At 38.1% G+C, this 23852-nt stretch overlaps 1 protein-coding gene and 1 long non-coding RNA gene across 2 annotated transcripts in view; one reads left to right on the forward strand and one right to left on the reverse strand.

The window, feature by feature from the left end:
* Nucleotides 1-82: 82 nt before the first annotated feature.
* LOC138111445 (uncharacterized) overlaps nucleotides 83-23852 on the reverse strand; it is a 62749-nt gene continuing 38979 nt past the window's right edge. Inside the window, exons 2-3 of the long non-coding RNA XR_011151374.1 lie at nucleotides 1178-1363; nucleotides 83-1093 (exon numbers count right to left, since the gene is read on the reverse strand). This is a non-coding gene — a long non-coding RNA (uncharacterized lncRNA). The remainder of the gene's footprint in view (nucleotides 1094-1177; nucleotides 1364-23852) is intronic.
* The window catches only part of MYBPC3 (myosin binding protein C3), a 62299-nt gene continuing 50974 nt past the window's right edge, over nucleotides 12528-23852 (forward strand). The window contains exons 1-3 of the mRNA XM_069017245.1: nucleotides 12528-12668; nucleotides 21564-21830; nucleotides 23757-23852. Coding sequence (XP_068873346.1) covers nucleotides 12644-12668; nucleotides 21564-21830; nucleotides 23757-23852 — 388 coding nt within the window. The 5' untranslated portion in view covers nucleotides 12528-12643. The remainder of the gene's footprint in view (nucleotides 12669-21563; nucleotides 21831-23756) is intronic.

The following is a 23852-nucleotide window of genomic DNA, read 5'->3' on the forward strand; positions in this document are numbered from 1 at the left end:
TGAAAAATACATATATATATATATACACACACATATATATATATATACATATATATATTTCTCACTATTTTTTCCTGTGCAAACGAAACACTGCCAGTTGAACATTTTCTGGTCATATATACCAAGAATTGCATTTATACTTCCATCCTGTTTAGGATATAATAATTAACCATGTTCTTCTGTGGTTTCACTTATTTTCCTGCTCATGTTCTTTCTTCTTGCTTTCCCCCACAGTGATACCTTGATTCTAGCTTATGAATCTTTATTGGAAGTAAGTTGTATTTAATCCTATCTTTGCAGAATTCAAGTACAAGAATTCAAGTTTCAAGATTTTAACTGTGGATTTTAATCCCTACTGTAAAACAATTAATAGTAACTAATAACAACTGCAATGTATAGATAACACTCAAAATGCAAAATAAAAAACAATTCAATACCTGAGACACCATGGTAAATTTACCCAGTACATCTAAACACAGAAATTAAATCCAAATTCAACCAACAGTAAAAAATTAGAATTTTAAGTTTTAGCATTATTTAACATATCTCAACTGTTTCAATCACTCAAAAATCAGGAAATATCATCATGACTTTCCCACGATTGATACTGTGAAATGAGGCAGATTGAGAATGAAGAGAAGGAGTTTTTTAACAATATTGAAATGCAGTACAACATGCCAAATATCACTAAATAACTTGAAATTTTTCAGAGCTTGCTCCTCACTGAAACCAGAAATAGTTGAAAGTGATGAGCTTCTTACAGACCTGAATTCTCAAAATTAAATCTAAACATAATCAGTGTTATCTACACTAACAATCTCACTGTGGAAGTGAAAAGTCTGGTGACATCACGGCCTACAGTGTCTCTTTGGAGCCAAACAGAAAGAGCTCCTGCTTAAAACACATCACAAAGTACTACTTCCCAATTCTTCTTCCCAGTTCATGAACACGATAAATACATCAGTCAGTGCCAAAAATTAGCAGAGGGTTACCTTTCATACTTTTAAAAATCTTGTAATCGTATTTTTAGTCACTGTTCTTTGAAGATCATGTCAAATGTTTTTCATCCACTTAGGGTTAGGGTAAGTCAAAGCTATAAAACAAATTAAGAAGACATTTTGTTTCTAAAATTGTGCTGGAAGGATTTACTTTCTGTAGGACATAACATAATACTCACTAAATTAGATTCATATAACTCCATCTGCATCCATATTGAAATTTTAGGATGGAAGCTGAAGACATTGAAGGCAGCTCTCAGAAGACTAGAACAACACCCAACACTGACACAATTAAGGTTCCTTCTTGCTCAGCTAGAAACTCAAGACTTCTCTGCTTGGTACTGGTGATGACTCTCCACCACTGGCTTGGAATTAAAAAGAGATTAAAGACATTTGCACTCATCAGACTTGCAGACTTGATAGTCAAGAAAAATAGAGTAATAATTCTTCTCTTCATAAAAATATCTTTATCACAAACACAGCTTCCAAAGCAGAACTGATCCTTCTCTGACACTGTAAGTTGGAGGAGAAGGATCATTTCCTCTTGGAGGAAAACTGTGATAACTGAAAAGAGCCAACTGGTGAGTTAATTGTGGAGATGATTATGATATCGGAAAAGCCATTTCAAGCTTACCAAAAAGCTTTCTAAGATCTATGAGATCTATTTTTCCATTTCCCTAGCAAGTCTTGCATAAAATCCAATTAGATGCTGGGGAAATAATATAAAATTAAAATAAGCATTCAAACAGAAACAACAAGAATCTTTAAACTAGCTATTTGAGCACTGTGCATTACTAGAAAATGTTAATTTAGAGCAACTACTTGTACTTGAGTTAAAGAATTTGCATTTTACACTGGTTTTGACCACAAGAAACATGGAAATAGAAGAATATGAGAAAAATATTTGGGGGAACAGTATTATTCGTAATTAAAACATTTTTTGAAGTAATATTGAATATACTATAAGAAGAAATTTTTAAAAAATTTAAAATTTTATCTCCAAAGCTGAAAACTTTTTCTCTTCCTCTTGTTAATGTTTTGAAATACTGTTTCTAAAAATATTCGCTCCCCATCTGTTTCTGGTTAGGTTTTTCATCTGTGGCATAAAGAGTGAATAATCATGTGTTGCAGCTGTGAAGGAGGCCAAATGATGATGCTTCTCTGCCAGAGTACTGTTTGTCTGCCATACAATCCAGCTGCTTGGGATACTGGGCTGTCTAATCAAGCTGAATTATCGCCATTCAGTTGCACATGCAAGCAGAAGCTCTTCAGCTGTTTTAGACAAAAATACCAAAATGAATGTGACAAAATCACAGGTTCTGCAAAATTACAGAGGAGCAAGCATTCCATTTTCTCTGAAGATAGCCAAGTACTAGACAGGCAGACGTGCTCAGAAAAGGCCAGTGGGGTCATTATTAGGAGAGGTGACCCATGATTAGCACAAGTTCATTGGAACATATTGCAGCCTGCTGCTGTTAGAGATCATCAATCCTCTTTCAAGGCAAGTATTCATACTACAGCCAGATATTCAACTTTTATTTGGCCCTTTGCAGCCTGCTTTAAAAACCAGCTTTATTAGCTGCTGAGTGGTTCCTAATCAATTCTCGTGGAAAGACTATTCAGGAAACTATCAGTGAGCTCAATTCAAAATACTGAACTGCTCCTACAATATTTTAGATTCCCTCTAGCTGTACATCAGAGGCATCAAAGGTAGAAAAATTGCACTGACTATACTGATAATCTGCTTATAATAATTTACAGTGGTGGCATGTATTTTTAAATTCTACTCTGTCAAAGAGAGTTTTAGACATTTCTAGATGTAAGCTACTACTCACCTACATCAGACAGAACTGCCAGTAAAGGTGCTATTATTTATTTTTACCTGAAAGCCCACATTTATCGAATCCTCCAAACTTCCTGAAAAATGCATTACACACATCCTAATATATCTGCTGGAGGTTTTTTGTCTCCTCCTTCATGAAATGTTTTCTCTATACCCTCATTTCAAGGTTCATACGCTGACAGAGTCTTACAATCGGCGTTTGTCTTCACCTGTGATTACAACAGACGGGCTCTATACATTGCCAAGTTTCTTTTCCTCAGTAAGCCTTTTGCCTTAGTTTACTTTTTCTATTTGTATCAATCTCTTTGCCCTTCTTCCACTTCTATTTTTTTCCTCCCTCATTCGAATCTCCACACAACAAAATTCCCTTCATAATCATCGAGCTTAATTCAAACCATAGTGCCAGCTTCATAACTACTACATATAACACATGACAGTTCAATTCAGTCTATTTATATTGTTGCTCGAAATTTTCCTTGTACTCTAGCTGCACATTGTAAATTTGTAGCAAAGACTTTATTACTGATGACAACACAATACTCATTTTTCCTTTGAGAATGTCCAGAACAGTATGTTCTCAATGGAAATCCCACACTTGTGTATTCAAAATTCATGGATTAAGGATAGACAAGACACTGATATGACACTCACTGTGGTACCAACTCCAAGAATTTGCATTTATTTCTAATTTATTTTGTGTGTTAACTTGCTGTCTCGCCACCTTTCCTTGTTCTAAGAAATAGTCAAATCAGATTTACATGGTTTTGCATACCCATATACCTAAAACACAAAAAATGTAGTGCTTTTAATAAAAATGCTACTGTAATGAACATCATAAAACCAAGTCAAGTAGACAAAGAGTTTGCTCTTTAAAGCAGCTATAACAATAGCTAAAACTTCACCAAGTTTCACCTTTCTTCTCTGATAAATGTGCATGTTGCAATTCAGTTGGCTCAGCTGAGCCTGTGCTATTAGAGAGGTCTGTATATAAATCAAATAATTAGAGTCCTATTCCAAGAGCTGGGGAATGTGAACTTCTTGCAAAGAACACAAACAGCAGTAGGCTGAGATACTCTTTCTTATTTCCTCACTCATAACTCATCCGTGGCTGCCTTAGCCCAACACCTCACACCAGCCCACAGGATCACAGAGCAACCTGGGTTGGAAGGGATGTTCAGAGGTCACCCCATCCAACCCCCTACTTGAAACAGGCCTATTAGATCAGATTTTTCAGGGCAACTTTCTTTCCATTCTGTGTTTCTTTCCATTCTCTCCACTTATCCAGCCACATCCTCCTCCTTCATGCCTTTAGCTCCCCACAGTGTTACTTTTTGCTTTTGGGGAGCCAAAGCAGTACGTGAGAATGAGCAGAGCAGTCTATGGACAGGAGGGGAATGAGGATGTGGTAGAGCAGATAAGGGTTAGCAGGAGGTGGAGGAGGAGAAAGAAGGGTGGGAGGAGGTATTGGGGAGACCAGGGTTATGCAAAGGATTGGGGAAGCGGCTTTGTGGTAGGAAGGAATGCAGTTTCTGTGCTTTAAGGCCTCCCTCTGAGCTTCTGTTCTAACTCCCCAGCAGTAGAGCAGCAGTGCTCAAGGTATGAGAAGCCCTTTGACCACTGGTGTTTATGTGCAGAATGCTTCAATTCCTCTGCCTTATGCAAAGTGAAGAATGTTTGGGTGCTGAGGAGGGCATTTGCGTATACAAATCAGTTTGGGTTCTGTTAGATTTACCTAACTTTCTGAGTTTTGGGTGTCTGCTTTCAGAAACATTATTTTAGATTTCTTCTTTAGACATTCCCTCTTCCATTTTTTCCCACTCACTCACACTGCACTTTCCTTTCTCTGCCAGCCTGAGCTATCAATTCCAAGTTCTTTGTTCAGCTTTTATCCATGTCTAGACTCAGCCACCAGATGCCTCCATACTTAGTAGATTCCAACTGCTTTATTCTCAATTTCCATTTTCAACTTTTGCCCAGCTAGTTTCTTGCTTCCTCTCAGGCCAACTTTTCTCACATGCGCCTCCAGTCAGCTTCTCTTTATGTGAATGGTTCTCAGTTCCAATGTATTTGTTCAGCCATTTATAGTTTTCCCATCCCACATCCTATTACAGTTTCAGTCTTATCACCAGTTCTCTTCCCTCTGCCCTATTTCTATCCCAGCTCCCTATCTAATATTCTTGTCCTTTGAGGATCTATTTCAAATCCACCCCACAATACCTAGAAAAATCAATTTTTACTCCCCCATCCACACCCTTCAATTACATATTTTCATTTCCTTCTCCCACTCAACTTGGTGTGATCCATTCCCTCTCTGAAGTTCCAGTTATTTGCCCCCCAACCCTGTCAGTTCTCCCCTTTATTTTGATGTGCCTGAGGGAGATACTGTTTGCAGCACAGGACACAAAGGCTGTTTGCTTTTAGTTCAAGTGTGTGAAGTCCAAGACATTAGCCCAGAGATAAATGCATAGAAAACTGCTGATCCCTGCACTGGACCTCATTGGCACAAATAAAACTTCTTCAGAGGATAAAATTTAGAAAGTTCTCACTGAACACATGCAGACTGCATTTTTTCCTGTAGCCTAGAATATGCAGCAACTCAGGTTGTTTATCATGAAGCCAGTTAAAAGAACATCGCTGAAATGAAAGCAAGGTGCTGTCAAATATACAGAAAGAACTGAAATATGGAGTGCAAAGGGTAGGGATACAAAATGGTTGTACAGAGGAAAGCTCGAATAAGCAGGACCAGCATGACCCAAATCTCCTAAATCCTTGTAAACTTGAGTTCAGTCAGTAAGGCCGAGTGGCTTTGCACTGTACACACCAGCACTCTGTGTTTCAAAAACTCAAAGGAAACACTGGTTTTAGGTTGGATATTAGGAACAGATTCTTCACCCAGAGGGTGGATGGGCACAGAATCCCCATGGAAGCAGTCATAGCATTAACCTGACAGAGTTCAAGAAGCGTTTGGATAACGCTCTCAGGCACATGTTGTGAGTCTTGGGGCTGTCCTGCAAAGTCAGAAGCTGGACTTGATGATCTTTGTGGATATTCTGTGTCTGTATATCTTCAGGATATTCTATGATTCAATGAGCACTTCAGTGAACGAGTCCTGCTGGGCCTGTGCTCTGCACTGAGCCACCTCAGCTATCCCACCATTCACACCAGTAAATCTGTGGCCACTGAGAGGCAATTTTACTGCCTTGTGCTCAGAAACTGCCCAACCACCAAGGAGGTGCTATTTTCATGAAACAAAACAAAGAGGCAGAGAGGTGAATAAATAGAGATCGAGACAAGAAATTCAATGGCATGACAGAAACTACCAGGAAAAGAAGCCCAAAATAAAAAAGTAACGTATAGACTTTCTGCCTGGATAGCTACATTTGGGCAGAATCACAACCACCTAAATACACAGCCTTTTAATAAGAAGTTGGACAGTCTTTTTAGAAGGAGGCGCTGTTAACTTTGGCTATAAATAATAAATCCTTGGGTTTCTCATCATAAGCCATTGTGCAACTACCCAAAATCCCATGGCCTATCACTGCAAGCCACCAATTTCTGTCATTTTTGAACTTGATTTTGAATTACGTGGTGAAAGCCACTGTCTGAAGCACAGAGCAGTAATTTCAGGTAATTCTTCTGACAAGCAAGAATTTTCCCTCTCACTCACTTTTTAAGCACAGGCCCTGAGACACTTATTACATGTTGCTTCACTGTTCTTGTACATCAGTTTCATTTGAATACAGGATGAAACTTCACACACTTGCTAAACAGTTACCTAGTGTTGCAGTGCACTAGAAAGTATTTATCACAATCCACTACACATCTATTTTGGGTTAGTGTAGCCATTGAAATTATATATTTCATTTACATATCAGTTTTGTTATTAAAATACTCAAATAAATGGATATGATGTGATGTGATGTGATGTGATGTAGAAAATGCTAGAAAAAACTTTACTATTACAACAATGCTGCCACCTGGTAACCTAAGGTGTAACAGCAGACAAAACATTAATTTTGCCCAGTCTTGAACATGGCAATGTATTTTAAATGTTACTTTAAATAACATTAAAACTCACAAAATCTGCAAAGGTATTATTGGATTAGGGTCATTTTCCTGCGTCAGATTAAGTCCTCATAGCTCTGTTTCATTGTGGGGAAGAAGTAACTCCTACCTTACCCAGACTGAGCTTCATTCTGAATCTTGGAAAATATATATGAAGAAGAATCAGCTAAGTACTCACCACAGTACTTGAATTAAATGTGCCTGATTTTGAGCACACAAATAGTGAGAATTAAGTCCACTTTAAAAGTTATACATGTACTCCAGTTGCTCGGTGAATGAAAACTATACCACTAAATATTTACAGAAAGAATCAAATCTACAGTGAGAAAGATATGAACTATGTAAAATGAAATCCTGAAAAAAGAGACTTAAAGAAAATGTCAGGTGTTGTCATAGGTGGAAAATCCATTAATTAAAAGGGAAATCTACAGTCTCACTAGGAATATTTATCTAAACATAGAAAAAAAACCATATATAAAGTATGGGAAATATTAAATGCATTGGGAAGAGGTTCCCAAGCACTTATGAGACTTTTCAAGTCTAAAAGAGTTTCTAAGTATCTGTGATAAATAAGCACAAGAGATTGCAAAACAGAATAAACTTATTTACGTGATCCCAGCAAGCTTTGTTGGGATGGACTCCTGCCCAGCATACTCCTTATGCTAATAAAGAAATGCAGAGTGTATTGCCTAGCTTTCCTTTCTAGTACACAGTGCAAATGCTTCATCATCTTATATATATTTAGCAGTCTAATCTCCTAGCATATTAGATCTTTTGATTAGGATAAACTTCTTCCAAGTTCCCCAGGAAATAATGGCTCACAGACAGTTATTGTAATACTGTCCTTAAACAACACACTCTTAAAATTCAATTTAATGACTGACTGTATCTCCTTTGAATGGCAACATAACTTAGATTATCCCACAGACTTCCAGAGAAACATAAAACCACAATTATTCTGCAAGCCATGTGATGGCAGGATGAACTCCCCATTTGCCCTGGAGGAAGCAGGACCTTTCCATTGCTGTCAAAGTGATGGTAGTGAGGTCCTCCAGACATGTCATTATCAAGCACATTCCTGACAATTTTAAAGACAAAAACCTGACAATAAGAAAATGACAAATAAACAAAAAAGCTTCAGTATGTAATGTCAGGGTTAAAAGTGTTTCATTGTACAACTGAAAAATACACAACTATATTTTTTGTTCTAAAACATTGGAGATCCTGAGACAAACACATAGAAAACAACCAACATTCAGGCACTGAATGGCAATTTCTGTTCTCCCAGAACAAGAGGACATTAAAGTAAAAGCTGAAAAATTCAGAATCAATAACAGAATTCCTATTTTCAATATGTGCATTTTGACAGTGGAATCACCATTACTGGAATTATTGCTATTGATTCCAAGGAGTTAATGTCATTTGAGAGAGAAATTAGTATTTAGGTGAATTAATAATACTGAGCATTCCAAGAAATTTGGAAAAATATCTAAGATGTACTTAATATCTATTGGCATTCAGAATGAATTCTGTGTTAGGCATGCATTAGCCTATGTTTAATTATTCCAAGGCTCCCAGTTCCTTCTTTGAAGCACCTCCTGCTGTTCACTCTCAGTGAACAAATACAGACTTGGTGTGTATGATAAATACTACAAGTCTGCATTTTAAAGAGTTTGTATATAAATACGCATTTCCTTTAAATCCATACAAATGCGTTTATTTCCACTTACACCATTTTAGTTAACAGATAAAGGCCCGTGGTTCTAACTGTAAAAAAAATTCAGAACATTGGAGAAATGGCCTAGAGGCAAAAGAAGGCTTGAGAGGGAATACTTTGATCAAGAACAAGCAATCAAAACACAACCACTCAACAGGACTATGGGTATCCCTGTGCACCCCCTCTGGGATATTGTCGCCATTAAATACTTCTAATAAATGCCTGTACACGAATGCATGCAATTTGGGGAACAAACAGGAGGAACTAGAAATCTGCATGCAGCCACAAGGCATGGATCCCATTGCAATTATGGACACAGAGTGGGATAGCTCACATGACTGGAATGTTGTCGTGAAGGGCTACACACTGCCTAGGAAAGATAGACTGGGAAAGTGCAGTGCTGGAGTTGCCCTCTATGTGAGGCAGCACTTGGAATGTGTCTTGGAGCTGTGTCTTGGTGAGGATGATGAGCAAGTTGAGAGCTTGAGGGCCAGGATAAAAGGGCAGACCAGTAAGGGTGACAGGGTTGTGGGTGTTTGCTACAGGCCACCTGATCAAGAGGAGGAAGTGGATGAAGTTTTACAAGCAGCTAGAATCAACTTCATGGTCACAGGCCCTGGTTCTTGGGGGAGATCTTAACTACTCTGACATCTGCTGGAGAAGCAAGACAGCAAAGCACAACAGTCCAGGAGGCATCCACTAGTACTGAGCGAGCTGGCAGATATCCCAGCCTCTCACAATTGTCTTGGAGAGGTCATGAAGTTCAGGAGAGGTGTCTGAGGACAGGAAGAAAGCAAACATCACTTCAGTCTTCAAAAACAGAAAAAAAGAGGAACTACCAGCAAATCAGCCTCACCTCAATCCCTGGAAAGGTGATGGAGCACCTCATTCAGGAGGCCATCTTTACCCACATGGAAAAAAAGAATGTGATCCAGAGTAGTCAGCACTGGTTCTGTAGAGGTACATCTTGTTTGACCAATCCAAGTGCCTTCTATGATAAAACAACTACCTGGATGGATGAAGGGAAAGCACTGGATACCTCAACTTCAGCAAGACTTTTGACACTGTCCCTCATGAAATCCTCATAGGCAAACTCAAGTGTGGGCTGGATGAGTGGACAGTGGGATGGACTGAGAACTGGCTGAGTGCCAGACCCCAGAGAATAATGGTCAGTGGTACAGTCTAGTTGGAGGCCTGTAACTAGTGGTGTCCCCCCGGGTTCTATACTGGCCCAGTGTTGTTTAACTTGTTCATCAATGAACAGATGCCTCCTCAGCAAGCTCACTGATGACTCAAAGCTGGGACAGCTGATATTCCTGAGTGCTGGGCTGCCCGTCAGGAGGACCTTGACAGGAACAAGAGATGGGCAGAGAAGAACTGACTGAAACTCAACAAAGGCATGTGAAGGTCCTGAACATGGGAAAGAAAAACCCCATGCACCAGCACATGCCTGGGGGCTGATCTGCTGGAAAGCAGCTCTGTGGAGAAGCACATGGGGGTCCTGGTGGACAGCAAGCTGTCCCTGAGCCAGCAATGCCCTTGTGGTCAAGAAGGCCAATGGTATCCTCGGGTGCACTAGGAAGAGCATTGCCAGCAGCTGAAGGAGGTGACTCTGTCCATCTGCTAAGCCCTGGCGAGGTCATATCAGGAGCACTGTGTCCAGTTTTGGGATCATCAGGACAAGAGAGGCATGGAACTCCTGGAGCAGGTCCAGCAGAGAGCTACTAAGCTAGTCAAAGGTCTGGATAATCTCTTTTATGAGGAAAGGCTGTGGGAGCTGGGCCCTTTCAGCCTTGAGAGGAGGTGACTGAGAGGGGACCTCATTAATGTGTATAAATATCTGAAGGGAGGATGTGAAGAGGATGGACCCTGGCTCTTCCTAGAACAAGAGGCAACGGGCAGAAACTGGTGCACAGGATGTTCCACCTGAACATAAGGAAGAAGTTCTTTACTTGTGTGCAACCATGCACCAGAACAGGTTGCCCAGAGAGGTTATGGAGTCTCCCTCATGGGAGATATTCAAGAACTATCTGGATGCAATCCTGTGCCATGTGCTTGAGCAAGAGGGTTGGACTAGACGACCTGCTGTGGTCCCTTCCAACCTGACCCATTCTGTGATTCTGTAATAGATTTTAAATACTGCACAAGTGACTTTTAATCACTAATTATCTTTGCAAACATTATTTCTTTGTAAATATTATTTCAAGGAGACATACTAGAGAGACAACTAAGTTGAGAAGAAGCATGGTCCTGATCACACTTTGCTTTTGGATAGTCTGAACAGATATCTATTTCTTATGGCAGCTCTGTCTCCTCTGGCCTTTATTTTCTAAGGCTGCATGGAGACAACTCTCCCCACAGAACACATCTGGGTGCAGTTCCAATGCTGTTTTGGGGATCAGGTCAGAAGACAAGAGGGAGTTAATGGCATTTCTCTAATATGGAGAAGTATTTTAAAAAGCAGTAATGATCCTCACCATTCAAATGACAAACTTTTTCATACTATGAGACCCAAGCCCTTTGAGAGATTTCAAGTCAAAGCAAATAGCCAAGATTTCCTGACTCCCAGGGAAATACCTCAGGCACAAGATCACAGTCAAATGCATATCATGGTAACTTGTGCTCCACTAGAAACAGAGGCCATGGAAAATAATCACAGGTGACAGCCTGCCCATCTTCCTTACTCATCCATTAAAAATTGCTTCAAGGGACAGGGAGGAACTATTTGGCCCAAAATCAGGAGAGGTATCAGCAGTGGTTCTTACACGCTCACATTTGTCCTATCAGCCTACCAAGAGAGTCAGATGTGAAAGACAGACCCCAAGTACAGTGACTGATGAGCTGCATGCACACTGATCTATTCTGAGCTCTGTGCCAAAAGATGAAATCCTTTAAAATGAGTTTTTTATAGGGTAGTAAAGCTGGGGAAAAAATTTAAACCACGCCTTTTTTTAAAAAATTATTTTGTCAATACAAGTAGTGGCTAAAATATGCTAAATGTTTGGCCTCGAGAGTTTTTATGGTAAAGCTTAAAACTCAAAATTGATAAACCATCAAGTTAACAAAAGTCCACAGTTACTATTTTGGCATATGCTAAATATATGAATAAATAAGAAGCAATGATTGAAGCATGAAATGGCCATACAAGAATAATTTTCTAGTGAGATTTTCCCCCAGATCTTTTCTATATGATTAAGCAAAATTGAAACTTCTAGAGGTATAAAACAGAACCTTGGAACTATTTTTAAAATTGTATTTAACAGAAGAAGGAAAAAAAACCTTGCTTGTTACCAAGAAATGTATGCTGTGGATCAAGTGGGTGGATGGGGAGGGAGGACTAAAACTATTTAAGTAGTGCCGTGCTTTCTACTTGTGACTGCAAATGTCAGTAATGTGTAAGTTTCTCTGCAAAAGGAAGTTCTTTCCTTAAGGTTCACAGTTAGTTCTACAAATACAGTCTTTGGTAGAAGAGCTAAAAAAAGAAACAAGAAAAACAGTTTCTAAGGGGCTGTTCAGCTCTGACCCAATTATGACAATAACAAAAACTGAAATAAGCAGTAAGAATGTAAGCAAATACACACTTAGAAAAAGTAGGAACCAGAATACAGGAAATGTAACTATCAGATCTAGTTTGCTGAACGTGCTGTAAACATGGCAGTGTTGGAATTCTTAGCGCTATACATGCCTGAAGCTGGAAAATGCACTGTACGCATGTGCCACATCATATTGTGCTCTGGTTTATACCAACAGATCAGTGGTAGCCAGTCTTGGGTGGCTTGAGCTCTCTGGCTCCTGGAACTTGGCTATATTTATCCCAGCTGATGTAGCCTGTCAAGTGTGTCCTGCTGTTGATAAGGTGCCGTAGTTGACAACAGTGGGGGATCAAGGGGGAGGAGCAGGATGGGGGCTTCCATCGAGTCGTTCTTTAGGGGGTCTCAAAAGCCCTGCAGTCACATTTCTGTTTAACTCATACCCTGCTTTCTAGATACAACTGGGAGCTTCACCAGAAACAAAGTGAAGATGCCAGAGCCAGTAAAGAAAACAGGTAAGGATCATAACTGACAGACAAAACTAAGAACAGCTTGGCAGGAAAAATGTAAGTAGATTATGTATTCTAGAGAAATGAGGTGCCTCAAAGGAAAAAATAAATAGACAGGAAAAAGAAATCTTATTTTATTAAGTTGTAAATGTAAGAGATATTGAGTGACCTTGCAGAGAAATCACTAACTGGTTTGATAAACCTCAGCCACAGCATTTTCTCAAGAGACTTTGAATGAGGAAAAAGTAGAGGTGAGACATTTAATTCTCAAATTCTTTTAATTTCTCATTTCCTTTCCTAGTCACATTCAGGACTCTGGGGAAAAAAAAAAAAAAGGCTTGTAGTCTCTCTCTCAGACAGTTAAATAGTATAAACCTCTCCTGCCTTTATTTTGGGTTTGGGTTTGTTTTTTTTTTTCCCCTGACAATTTGTATTATTGGCAAAATTTGATGATATTTATTGTTAATGAAATCTCTGTGAAAATGAAAGCAAACAGTACCTGGTTTGGAGTTTATTCTTTCTAGTTCTTTCAATCACTGTCAATAGAACTCTAGGAAAAAAAGACAACATTGGACTGTGAAGAATATATGCAGTTTCTTTTCCCTCACCCTCCTTCATCCTTTCCCTTTGAACCAGAAGATAACTAGCCCTTTCCAGAAAGCCAAGGTCACAGAGGCACAGAGAAAAATGCCAGGAAAGTATTTCAGATTTATGAATGTTTTCATTTAAAATCTTCAAATAAGGAATCACTCAGAGGCTGCCCACATAGAGGAGGCCTAGGATGGGGTTCAAGGTGTGATGGATCTGGTGTTTTGAGGAGGAAGAGAGACTGGCAAGAAAAGGTAGAGACAATTTAGCTTCAGGACACCTGCAGAGGAAGATGACTTAGGAGCACTTTGTGTCCACAAGTAAGTTTCGGGAAAAAAATTGACAAAAGCTGAACTTGTGATTATTTGTCAAGTGTGAACATATTCAATACTCAGGCCTGGAGAAACTTGTACTAAATCTGGGATTGTTCCCTTTAGAACTCTTACTTCAGTGATACCAATGCATACCCAGAATCACCACTACCTGAATGTACAGTACAAGGTGCACATGTTTTTAATAATGTGTCATTTCCAGAGTTAGCCAGTAACAGCTGTGGACTTAATAATGGCCTTTGTGCTTTGCAAAGGCCTGAGCAGGCATCAGTCTCCTCTTAGTTTGGCCAAAGAGACAATCTCCTTTGGTCACCATAACAAAAGATGAACTTGTTAAGAAGAACCTTCATTTTACCAAAATATTTGCAATCAGCCACTGCCAGAGGCAGACCCATTACACACCCAGAGGCTCTCCCATTAAAAACTGCAAAGCACTAAAGCATGGTTAACTCCAACAATATTCTTTATGTTCCCTCTATATGATAACCCCAAAGCAACAGTGGTGTCACCAATCCTTCCATTTTATTACAAATATAACATCATTTCATCTTCATAAGGCTGCAATTTCTGCTGAAAGTAGATTTGTATATAAAAAAAAAATTAGATCTTGTACTTGTAGACAAAACCTTGAAAATATAAGCTGCAAAGGTTCAGTAATCAACCCAAAAATAAATTCATACTCATAATCTGTTTTTAAAGTCACATGATTTTTAAGTTGTATTGAAATGTCTAGTGGTTGTGAATGCAGACAAAAAGAAACACAACAGAGTAGGCAAAATTTTACAGTGTGATCCCCTCGGCATTGTGACTTCTGATTTCTAATTGTTTAACTGCCTTTAAATTAATGTTTTCATTCTCCATGGATGAGAGGTAATGTCTCTGTTTGTGAAGATGCCCACTTTTGCTGGCTAATGGTGAAGAGAAATTCTATTCCAATTTATTTCTCCAGAGAAATCTAACAGGTGTCTAACATCACTAGTCCTACACAGTTCTTATGAACAAACCAGACCAAACACTGGGATTATCACAGCAGGGGGAGGAAAAGCTCTTGTTACCCATTCTGACAGAGACAGAACCAGTCACATGCCCCATAACTTTTAGAGAAGATCTTCTCAGTCTCTCAGGACACACTAATCCCTTTGGTTTTCCATTTCATGTTGTTTATATAGTTCAAGTCATTTCAAGATGGGATAATGTTGAGCACTATCTCAGGAGGGCCGAATAACCATTGGGCAGTTCATACTTGGATGAATCACAATTCCTGCCTGTCCCATACCATATAGTTAGAGTACTGAAGAGCCCAAAGAAGTCCCTAGTCTGTATTGCTGAAATTTGTGCACCTGGCATATAGGGAAAAGAAAATTCTTAATGTCAGAGAGTGATCAGAGATATTCTGCCTTTATCTGCTGTTTTAACAGGCCTTCTAACATGTTAAAACAAACAAAAAACCCCACCCAAAAAAACAACCAATCAAAAAAATACCCACCCAAAAAACCCCAACAAAAATCCCACAAAAACCCACAAAAACCAAAAAAACACTGAATAAACCATTAAACTTAAAATGATATGGTGAAGTAGATTTTCCTTTTACTTTAAACTGCCCAACTAAAATACTTCAGGATAAGGCACTCCCCCTACCTATTTCAAGAATGTCAAAAGAACTGTCCTAGCATTCCAGAAAATCTATACCATCCACAAGAGCAACATAATTTATAAGACCTGTAAGAGTTTGAAAAGCATCACTTTTTGCAGGATTCTGTTGCAGAAACTTCTTCTCCCTTTGATTTAAACATTTCATAGTTAATCTTCATACAACAGCTCACTGTTTGGAAAATTTTGATCATTTTTTAATGTTCTGAAAATTCAGAAACATTAAAAAAAACCCAACCATTTCCCTAACAGTATTTTATGACATTGAGAGGAAATAATTGACTTTTTAAACACCAAATTTAGTAGATAAATGGGACTTAATGGGAAATGTGTGCATTATTATAGCTGGAAAAGGAGAAGTCTATATTACCTTCTCTGAAAATCAGTCAACTTTTACTCGCATATTTTATAGATAAAGGAGTTTAGATTTTTGCAGTCCAGATTAGGAAATTTCATCAAGAATTTACAAATAACTTGTAAGTACACAGAGGCTTCCATAATAATAATAATAATAATAATAATAATAATAACAATAGTAATAATAATAAATGTTGCATAATGAAGAGTAAACTGCAGAATTTTAGTTCAACTATGAGATCATTCTTTCACATTTGCAAGCACCTAGCACAACAAACTACTGCAACAAACTTGTATGCCCCACAGGAATGCAGAAAACACCCTAAATTCATATAGGTGTAGTTTCCTCTTTTATAAGTTAAGATTCAAACCAAGCTGAACATTACTATGCCCATTTTACAGAAAGCATGATGGATGCATAGAGAGGTGACTGATTAGTGAAACTATTCCTCGCCTGTTGCTCATGTTGCAGGAATTTGCGATCTCAGCTGCTGAAGTAGGCAAGGAATGATAAGATTGAGTCGTTCAATAGCTTTTGGATCATGGAGTGATTAAGCTTGTAATTGCAAGAAGCCACTTAGGTCCTGACCAGGGAATGTGCAGCATCTTTATATAGTTCCTCAGAAAGGAATTTACAAGCTCCATTACTGAAGCCTGCTTATCCTCAGTTTCGCTTTTAACTCAATGGAAGAGCAAATGGTATAGAAGCAAAACTAGATGCCAAGTGTAAGCAAAGATCAATTTTCAACATTAAGTCTTAACAAATCAAAGAATTCCAAAAGCTAATACTACTTTTGTAATATTAATTAAATATATATTGACCAATACATATTTTAACACCAAATACACAGAATGTGCAGTAAGATAACTCAGCTTTGTGGGAGAAACCTACAACTATTTTGTGTAATTTCACTCATTACAAATTTCTGCTGTAGTTTCTAGCATCTGCATTCAAACAGATACATTAGATTCTCCTCAAGAATCTACACCTTTAACAGATTTTATTTCAGAAAGGCAGAAATATCATTTGAAAACGTCATCTAACACATTCTCTACCACCCTATCTAGCTAAAATCACTCTTGTAGAATCCACATTTCTTCCTTACTTTCATTTCACACACTTCACACGTACTTTGAAATTCCAGTATTTTAGGAATAGGTTTTCAGCCAGCGCTTGTGATTCTTAACAAGACAGATTATTTAGGGAGTGTAGCCAGCAAATGAAATTATTTTGGTAATTTGAACATTATTTTAACATACATCTTACCTCCACTTTTTCTGACAATAATGAAATAAGAATTGCTCTTCTAGCTTCTAATACTAATTTTTATTCTTATTAGATACAACAGTACTTAGTAGTTACCTACTAAAAATTTAATGCTGTACAAAGACAACAGAAAAACAGTCTCTGCCTCAAAACAACCACAAAATAAAAGCCCAGTAAATAGATAGATAGTTCAACAAGAGCTTATTATTATAATTATTAGTACAATAAACAGCAACCCTGGTTGCTTACCCATTTCTTTGGGTTTTGCATAGGAGAGTATAAAAAATATTTGAAGTATAATAGTAAACTTGTTTGATGATGGTTGTTAAAAGGACATTGCCTCAAATCAGGTCAGACAGTAAAGGAGAAAGCATGAAGGTGCTGGTATGAAGATTTAATAAATGGCAGCAGAATGAAGGCAGAATACTAGTTTTTTTTATTTTATTTAGGTGACTGGTATAGAAAATTTGTTTTGGAACGGAACTTATTTCATTCTAGTTTAATTTGGCCCAAAGCAAGTGTATCTTATTTTTCTTAATCCTCCTGAATGAAAGATTGTCAAAATGCAATCTCATCACAGACTTCCCAATAGAAGTTTTTATTACTGACCATTTAAGCTGTAACTCATGTAACATACATAGTGTTATGGCTGATGTGTACATCTTCAGGTGTTCCAAGAGTTTTAGAGGATGCAAGTTCTGGTAGCTGCAGCATTAACCACCAAAAAGTTTCTGCAAGATAACTGCAGACCACATACATCTGTTTCCTCTTCTGCCTGGGGTAAAATTTGCTGGTTTACGTTACTCAGAAATTATGTGAGTGTGTTTGCATCGTGGAAGTTAGAAGTGATTAGAAAGGCCTGGGATATGAGAAGTGAAGTGTTGAAAAATGGGTTAGTACAAAGTGGCCCTAGGCTCATTTTCTTTTATTAGCATCATGTCCCTCTTCTCTCCCTCCGTTAAATCCCCACACCAACACCAATTCCATCCCCACAAAACAAACACACAGAGCACCTTCAACACTTTTTCTCTTCATTAGCACTGGCAACTCATGTGGGTCTCTGCTCTCCCTCCAGAATTGCCATAGTATGCTAGTACTAATGTCATTTCTCTCTCCCCTTGTGCAGGCTGGGTTAGAATGCATCAGGAATCAGAGAGTTAACATGGTGGGTGGGAGAGGACACGGGCTACTTGGTCATCAGGTGCCCCAGCCGTAGGGCTCCTAACTGAATGGTCACCTGGAGTCTGGATAAACACAGGACAGTGTCTGAGATCTGTCAGTGCCTGACAGGCACGAGAGCTGTGAGACATTCCACAACATCACACAAGAGGTGTCACAGCCATTGGATTTTCCACAGCCTCATGGTGACAGTCATATTCAAGAGTGTTTAGAGTATGGGATGGATATATAGAACTCAGAGAGGTATATCTGGGTAGAAGCCAAACGTTGAAGTGAGAGAGATTGCCACATGGGAATGTGTTTCTGATAAAAGCAGGCAAAAATGTGGTTCTCAGGAAAAACCAGAAGTTTTGAATGGTGGTGTTTAGGAGTATTCCTAATGAGGAAAAAGGTGAATTAGGTTGGTATAACTGAAAAAAAAAAAAAAAACAACAACAAACAAAAAACAACTTCTGATTAACTTGGATTTACACGTTACTTAAAGTAGCGCCGGCCACAATGAAGGGGTGGGGAATAACTGAACTCTTTATTCTGTTAAGCAGCCCATTTTTCCCCCAAAAGGAAAAATTATGGTATTCTCTTTACATGCTTATTCAGCAATCTCTCTTCTGCAGCAAAGTAATTTCCTGTAAAATCTCCAGCCCTGCATCTTTAGTTTTCCTTTGCAAATAGAGCAGTGAGAGGTGATAGGGAATACAGCTGGATAGAGAGAAGCCACTTTGGACACTGCCCCCCACTGACTGAATCTCAAGTACAGGAAAAAGACTCAATTAAAACCCAAGTCTCCTTTACCTGTGAAAAAGTGGATACACAACAACTGTTCTTGCAGACCTTTGTTCTCATGGGAGATTTTGGGCTTTTCCAGTTTTGTACTTAACCAGAAATATTCACAATCATTTTAAATTGGAACTAAAGTGAGTCTTTTGGCAGGAAAGGGGGAGAGGAGGAAATACAAGGAGTCTTACTTATTAACTTCTACATATGTGTTTAGATTTCCTAAAGCTAGGAATGTTATGTAGTGGTGGAGATTTCTCACTGTGTTCTCGCCAACAATTTTGTTCTTGTTGAGTCATCTACAAAGCAAATGTAAGAAACCTAATCACTTTACAGGGTGTGCAGCAGATCACAGTGTTACTTCCAAGTATGCATGTCATGAAACCCTGCCACTGTAGGCTGGAACCTTTACAAATCACTTTGCTGTTAAGTAATTAATATATTTATAGATTCTTTTGTGCTTAAATGGAAGAGTGACGATAATAGCACTCAGAGACTAAAAACATGCCTCTTTACTGCTTTGTCTGTAGAATCGTAGGGGAAGGAGCCAGCTAGTCAGTAGTGGAGTGGGTCCCAGAACTCACCTGTCTGCCCACTGTGCAGTAGCCTGGCCACCTTTACATGTCTCTTGAATCCTTCATGTCCAACCTGCTGTGCACAGTAACTCTCCTGCAATTATTCATGATACACTGCATCAATGTATACCCTGCTGTGTTATTTACTGAAGGGCAATACAGTATCAAAAGGTGTGCAACTGATAACAGGCAGCATGCTGTGGAACACTATGGTATATAGTTCTATATTCTACAAAGCACTACACTGTTAAAGAACTATTGCACTAGATTAGAAAAAAAACTCCATTATAAGCATGCAGGAACATTCCACTCCCAGAGGAAATTTCCCACACTTTAAACAGGGAAGGGAAGCATGCAGAAGAATAAAACAGGACATCAGTCAAGACTTTTGTAGGCTCACTGAAAACTAAGATTGTGTTTTCATCAGAAATATAAAATGTGGGGAGGAAAAAAAGAAACTGAAAAAATGTAATTTAGGTTTTTATATAATGAAGAAAAGCAAAATTCAATATTTAGTAAATTCTAAAAGTATTTGCAGTTCGTATTTTAACTGATGCTTAAGAAATTTTGAATCCTTTGCAAAAAAATGCAAGAAGCATGAATTGTATTATGACTAAAGACCAAAGGCCATCGGATGAAATCTTTGCAGATCTAACTCCACTAAGGTCAACTAATTTATGCAGTCTGAAGACATGCTACAGGATTAGAGATTTTGTAAAATGAATAGATGGTATTAATAATAATATACCACTTATATTAACTAAAGCACCTGTTAGAACATGAATATAACCTTTTTCTTTTAAAGCATTTTCATGCCATGTTCCCTTCATTTTTATAAAGCAGAATTAAAAGTTCAAAGCTAATTATAACCATTGTCGTGTTGTTTGGAAGAGTTCTTGTGGCTGCCAGAGTAGGAGAGCCATAGACAATTTGCCACAGAGGTGACAGATAAAATTAGATGTGATGAAATTACTAGTATTTTATAAAAATGTAGTTATAAAGGGGTGAGTCAATAGAAAGATGGCAGAATGATGCACAAAACCCCATGCAGTGTATGAATCAGAATGTTAATTGCTGGTATTTTTACACATGAACATAGCTCATGGCAATAAGCAAACGATAACAGGTTTTATTAAGACAAAAACATGAGCATGAAATGAAAAACTGGATTCAAAATAAAGATGAAGAAATATAAATAAATAAATAAGGTTAAAGAAATTAGTAAAATAAGTTACTTTACTAAAATCTAATCTTGAGAGAGATTAGGATACTCATGGATCAAAATCATGATATAGTGCTTGTTTACCATTTCCTATCTGCTGTGCTGCTTTGATTATGTACGAACTAAAACATCATCTGGTTTATGCTTGTTCAGTCTATATGTTAATATTTTCATCAATTCTCATTATAAACTTCCTAAGTGTTTCTTGACACATTGAGGAAATGTTTTAATCCACCTTGTAAGCAATTAGAAAACTAATTGTTGTAGAGTGTCATGTAGGCAAGTTCTTCAACTTCTAATGCTGAAGTGAATTTCTGAACACAAGCAACAATTGATACCATTTTAGCTGGAATGAAATTACAAGGGTCATCATAGGAATGTGAATCCCTTTCCACTAAAGCCTTGATCTGTCAAAACAGAAGGACTAAAGATGAACTATTAATTCATTGGGATGTATTAGGGCACAGGTTACTGCACAAACAAAATACTGTAGTATTGTTGAGGAACAGATCCTAATCCTCTGTAACAATCATATTAAGCAGCTGTTAGGACAAAATTATTAATTCTAAATAAAAGCGCATGGCAAATTAATGTAGACAACTAGATATGTAAGAATATATATCATGCCATCTTTTCATAGACTAAAACATTCACTTCTAAAAAATCAGAGCTCAATATGGGGGAAAAAGAAAGAGGAAGACAGAAAGTGGGGTGATTTTGCTATCCATTCCATTTTATTTCATGGCAATGTGGAGGAGATATGACATCTCGATGAGACACAGAACTCGATAAACTCAAAGACAGTTCCACAACTTCTCTGTGGAAAGTGTTGTAATTTATATCTTGCATGGGCAGATGGGAGAGAAAGGAGACAGCTGCTGCAGCCACAACAGCTGACTACACCAGATATTCCACAATTGCAAAACAGATTTTAGTGAGCCCTCTCTCTTTTTTTAGTTTCTGCATTTACCAAGAAGCCGAAGACAACAGAGGTGACAGCTGGAAACACAGCTGTGTTTGAAGCAGAGACAGAAAAATCTGGCATCAAGGTGAAATGGCAGCGAGCTGGCACAGAAATTACTGAAAGTGAAAAATATGTCATCAAGACAGAAGGAAACAAGCATTCACTGACAATCAATAATGTAGGAAAAGAAGATGATGTGACATATGCTGTAATAGCTGGAAGTTCCAAGGTCAAATTTGAACTCAAGGTCAAGGAACCAGGTACAGCATTTTCTAAGCAATTCTGATTTCATCAGTAGTTCCAGTCCCACATGCAACCTTCATGAATAAGGCCTATGGAAATTAACCTATTTTAACGAAGTAAAATTTCTCTACTAGCAATTCATCTGTTTTACCCAATTATTTGAAGCTACTAATTCATATTAAGCTGAGGAACACATTTTCTGTGGCTAAGACACCCCTTTCCAGGTGTCAGAAGTCCACAGAGAGAAGATCATATGGGAAATGTCAATGTACATCATTGGAATTCTGTCAAGCTTTGACACTTAACTACTGAAAAGCAAAGCAAATCTAATCTAACCCTCACCCTGACCTAAACTAAGAAGCCTGATCTTAGGACTGGTATTTTCTTATAATTATTTCATTAAAATACAAAATTGTAACAATTGACAAAGTATTTACAAGTTAATGTTTCTAGAAGCTTATACATTCCCCAAAATTGTCTCAAAATCTCCTGCTACCAAAAATGCATATTTCAAAAGGGGCTTGAATATGAAGAGTAACCTTTGTATTATTTGCGTGTCACCCATTATTACTACCTTTGTATGCATTAAAAGATCAGTTACATGGGAAGTTCAAAAACTTTCCCAGGCATTTCCTGGGAATAAATATAAAGAGTCACATTCCCTGGAATTTTCTCATGAACAAATATCTGAAGATGCTTAGGGTAGATGAAACCACTCATTTTTTGAAACATTCTGACCTTTCAGATCCTTTCTTCTCCTCCAAAATTGTATCAATTTACCACTTCTGGTATTTTACTTTTTGCTTTTTAATTTGGTGACAAGCCTCAAACTCAGGTTGTTTATATCACTTCCTTTTCTGTGCTATCACTGTTTGTTCTAGCAAAATGATGAGACCTTGTGAGACCTTCTTGTCAGCTGAAAAGATACTGGTGAATGTTTAACAGGATTTAAGATGGCCTGTTCCATATGCAAAGACAGAGCATGACAGGTTATGAGTAAGGGGAAATCCTAGTATGGATTAGGAAAATTTGACAGCTGTCAGAGCATATAGGAATATGGTCCTCCTGACTATCTCATCCTGAAAGCAAACTGGTCCCTATTGTACTCGTTATATCTTCCTCATTGTCTTTCAGGTTAGCTCCATGTAGAGCCTGCTACAGGCAGATAACTTGCAAATAAAGCTATGGAGCATAGTGGAGTAGAGTATGTAATGCTATAGAGTAACTGGTTTGCCCATTATTATTTGGAAGTGGCTCCACTATCTATGGGGGAAAAAACATCTTGTTGCAACTGATCTATTTCAAGAAATTCTACCTCCCTCCATCTGCTCCAGTTGCTCACTCCTACTCCATTTTCAGACAACTCTGTCTTCTCCATTGTGCCAAATGCATTTGCCTGAATTTGTCTCTGAGGTTATGGTTTAATTGAGAGGATACAAACTTTCATAAGCCAGGGGAAGAAATTACAGATGGATTTTTAAAATACTTTATCCATATTGTTTACTAGCAGTGTCTAGAGCTTTTTCTAAGCTGCACACAGCAATAGCCATTGTAACATTACATTCCAACAAAACAAAATCTCATGAATAAGCAAACTGTTTACAAAGATAAAAATTACATCATTCTTCATTACCTTTTCCATTTAGACCACTGATGTTTGCAACAAATAATAGCATTATTTGTCAGCTGACAAGTTTCTACACATCAACTGTAGAATTTAAAAATCAGGCATCAGTTCTTTCTGAGCTCAGCAAAAGAGAAAGCCTCATCATCCAACTTCAGTAGGCCCCTTCTGCTTCCAGATCATCCTCTAAGCTCTAAGAAACAACAGCTTTTTTATCTGCTTTTCCTGACGTATATTAAAGGCTGTTCTTTTGCAAAATTTCTTCAGAAAGACAGAGGAAATATGACTTTCTCTAATCTTGGCTTACTTTCCTTTCCAGAAAAGAGTGAGACAGTCACTCCTGCAGGAGCTGTTCCAGCCCCAGCTGCCTCAGAGTCACCTGCACCAGCAGCAGAAAACAGCCAAAACAGAGAAG

This window comes from Aphelocoma coerulescens, chromosome 5 (assembly GCF_041296385.1).
Source record: "Aphelocoma coerulescens isolate FSJ_1873_10779 chromosome 5, UR_Acoe_1.0, whole genome shotgun sequence".
In the NCBI taxonomy this organism is placed as follows: domain Eukaryota; kingdom Metazoa; phylum Chordata; class Aves; order Passeriformes; family Corvidae; genus Aphelocoma; species Aphelocoma coerulescens.